Source organism: Nestor notabilis, unplaced genomic scaffold, assembly GCF_000696875.1.
Source record: "Nestor notabilis isolate BGI_N333 unplaced genomic scaffold, ASM69687v1 scaffold5914, whole genome shotgun sequence".
NCBI lineage: Eukaryota > Metazoa > Chordata > Aves > Psittaciformes > Psittacidae > Nestor > Nestor notabilis.
This window is the reverse complement of record NW_009925054.1, coordinates 18,804-21,067: the sequence shown is the minus strand read 5'-3', so window position 1 is coordinate 21,067 and position 2,264 is coordinate 18,804. Positions and strand designations below refer to the sequence as shown.

Sequence of the window (2,264 nt, the reverse complement as noted above, 5' to 3'; positions counted from 1 at the left end):
ACATACTGGGCCAATTCCATCTCAAATTTTAAAGAAAAATCTTTCCAAGCGGAAAGTTGGAATTAATAATTGCTCTCCCTCCAATAGGAGGATGAGGGACAGATGGGGGAAGGAAAGGAAAAGTTGAATACAGTAACTGCTGAGTTTAGCTTTGAAAACCCCAATAATAGCGGAATTTATAAAGACCACCTTGAAAACTAATTGGTCCTGTTTGCATATATTTGTTTGGAAAGGAAAGAGCACATGTTCTCTTGTACAGCTACTTCAGGTGATGGTACGTTCCAAGACTGATGGTATCCATTTTTCTCCTTTAGGGCAAAAGGACTTGTGACAGAGACATGGTAGCAAGGTGTGAAGCAACCTTCCTGGAATGTGTTTCTTCAGGAAGAGAAGAGATCACAGCCTTATTTTATGGATGTCACTGAAGTAGACTTTGAAGTTCTTTGGAAACACGTCACAAACTTGGCATGGGAAACCACAGCAACAATCATACCTGTTTGACAGATGATTCCTTTAAGTACAACTTGTATGGAGCTGTGTACAGCGTGGTCTTCATCCTTGGTTTGATTACTAACTGTGCCTCCCTCTTTGTTTTCTGCTTTCGAATGAAAATGCGAAGTGAAACAGCCATTTTCATGACAAACTTGGCTGTTTCAGATTTGCTTTTTGTGTTCACGTTGCCTTTTAAAATTTTTTATAATTTCAACAGGCACTGGCCTTTTGGAGATAGCCTGTGCAAGATCTCCGGTACAGCATTTCTCACTAACATCTATGGGAGCATGCTGTTCCTCACCTGCATTAGTGTCGACCGTTTCCTTGCTATTGTCTATCCATTCCGATCTCGCACCATTAGGACCAGGAGAAATTCTGCCATAGTCTGTGCTGGTGTTTGGATACTGGTCCTCAGCGGTGGAATTTCAGCCTCATTGTTCTCCACAACCAACATTTCCAACACCAGCACAACCTGCTTTGAAGGTTTTTCCAAGCGTATCTGGAAAACCTATCTGTCTAAGATCACTATATTTATTGAAGTGGTAGGATTCATAATTCCTTTGCTACTCAACCTTACATGCTCTTCTTTAGTTCTCAGGACTCTCCGGAAACCTGCCACCTTGTCTCAGATTGGGACAAACAAAGAGAAAGTATTGAAAATGATCATTGTGCACGTGGCCATTTTTGTTGTGTGCTTTGTGCCTTACAATTCCATACTTTTCTTGTACGCTCTTGTGCGTTCCCAAGCAATAGCAAATTGCTCCTTGGAGAGGTTTGCAAGGACAATGTACCCAATCACACTGTGCATTGCAACAATGAACTGCTGCTTTGACCCATTCATCTATTACTTCACATCAGAATCCTTCCAGAAGTCCTTCAACATAAAGACCCAGATAAAAATGGATTCTCTTTTCAAGACTGAGACACCTTTGACAAAGACTGCACTACCAGCACCACAGGATGAAATAAGTGACCAGGCTATTACAAATGGAGGAGACCCAATATCTGAATCACATTTCTAGTAAAATGTTTACACATTGAGTTCTCCCCCATTAACTTTTGATTAATACCATGTGTGAAATAGTTGTTTTAGAATATGTGGGTTCACACATGGTGTGAATGAAGTTGCTGGGAGATTAACTACACAGGTAGACAAATCCTTACACTGGGATGGTCCCATCACGCACAATAGCTGAATATGAAATATAAAAAAATCCCAATGGATCTCCCTTTGGAGATCATGGATAGATAACATATGTGCCAACTGAGAAGGGACCAGAATAGCTTCTTTAATCAGAACATGCCAACATTTGGCATTTTTGTCCCCCAGCAGTTTACATGGGACCAGTTGGGAAATAGAAAATTTAATTTTCTTAGTAGTATCTGCCAATATTTCATGCCTTCTGGAGATGCATCATCATATGTTAACACAATAACTTCACACAATATGTACATTTGCTTTTAAACACATAATAAAAGCTTTTGGCTTTTCTTTATTTCACTTCAACAGTATACCTCCTGTTTTTGTGAGATACAGTCATGCTGAATTTATTGTATGGGGAGGTTTGAAGTGTAACCAGTTGTTTTGAAAATAGGCAAAACAATTACTTGGTGATAGAAGAGAAATAATGAGAGAAGAATAATCATTTTGGAATAAGAAGTTTCATTTTTGTCAGATTAAGCTGTCAATTTATTTTAAATGCCACCTCTAGGGACGAGTAAAGAGCTTATTGCTGCTCTGTTGCACCTGGGCTTTTATGTCCCAGGAGATT

General features: G+C 39.4%; 1 protein-coding gene across 1 annotated transcript; it reads left to right on the top strand.

Moving 5' to 3' along the window:
• Positions 1–336: 336 nt before the first annotated feature.
• LPAR4 (lysophosphatidic acid receptor 4) lies at positions 337–1,679 on the top strand. Its single transcript, XM_010012867.1, has one exon. The coding sequence runs from the start codon at positions 468–470 to the stop codon at positions 1,512–1,514; it is 1,047 nt and encodes a 348-aa protein (XP_010011169.1). The 5' UTR covers positions 337–467; the 3' UTR covers positions 1,515–1,679.
• Positions 1,680–2,264: the final 585 nt, after the last annotated feature.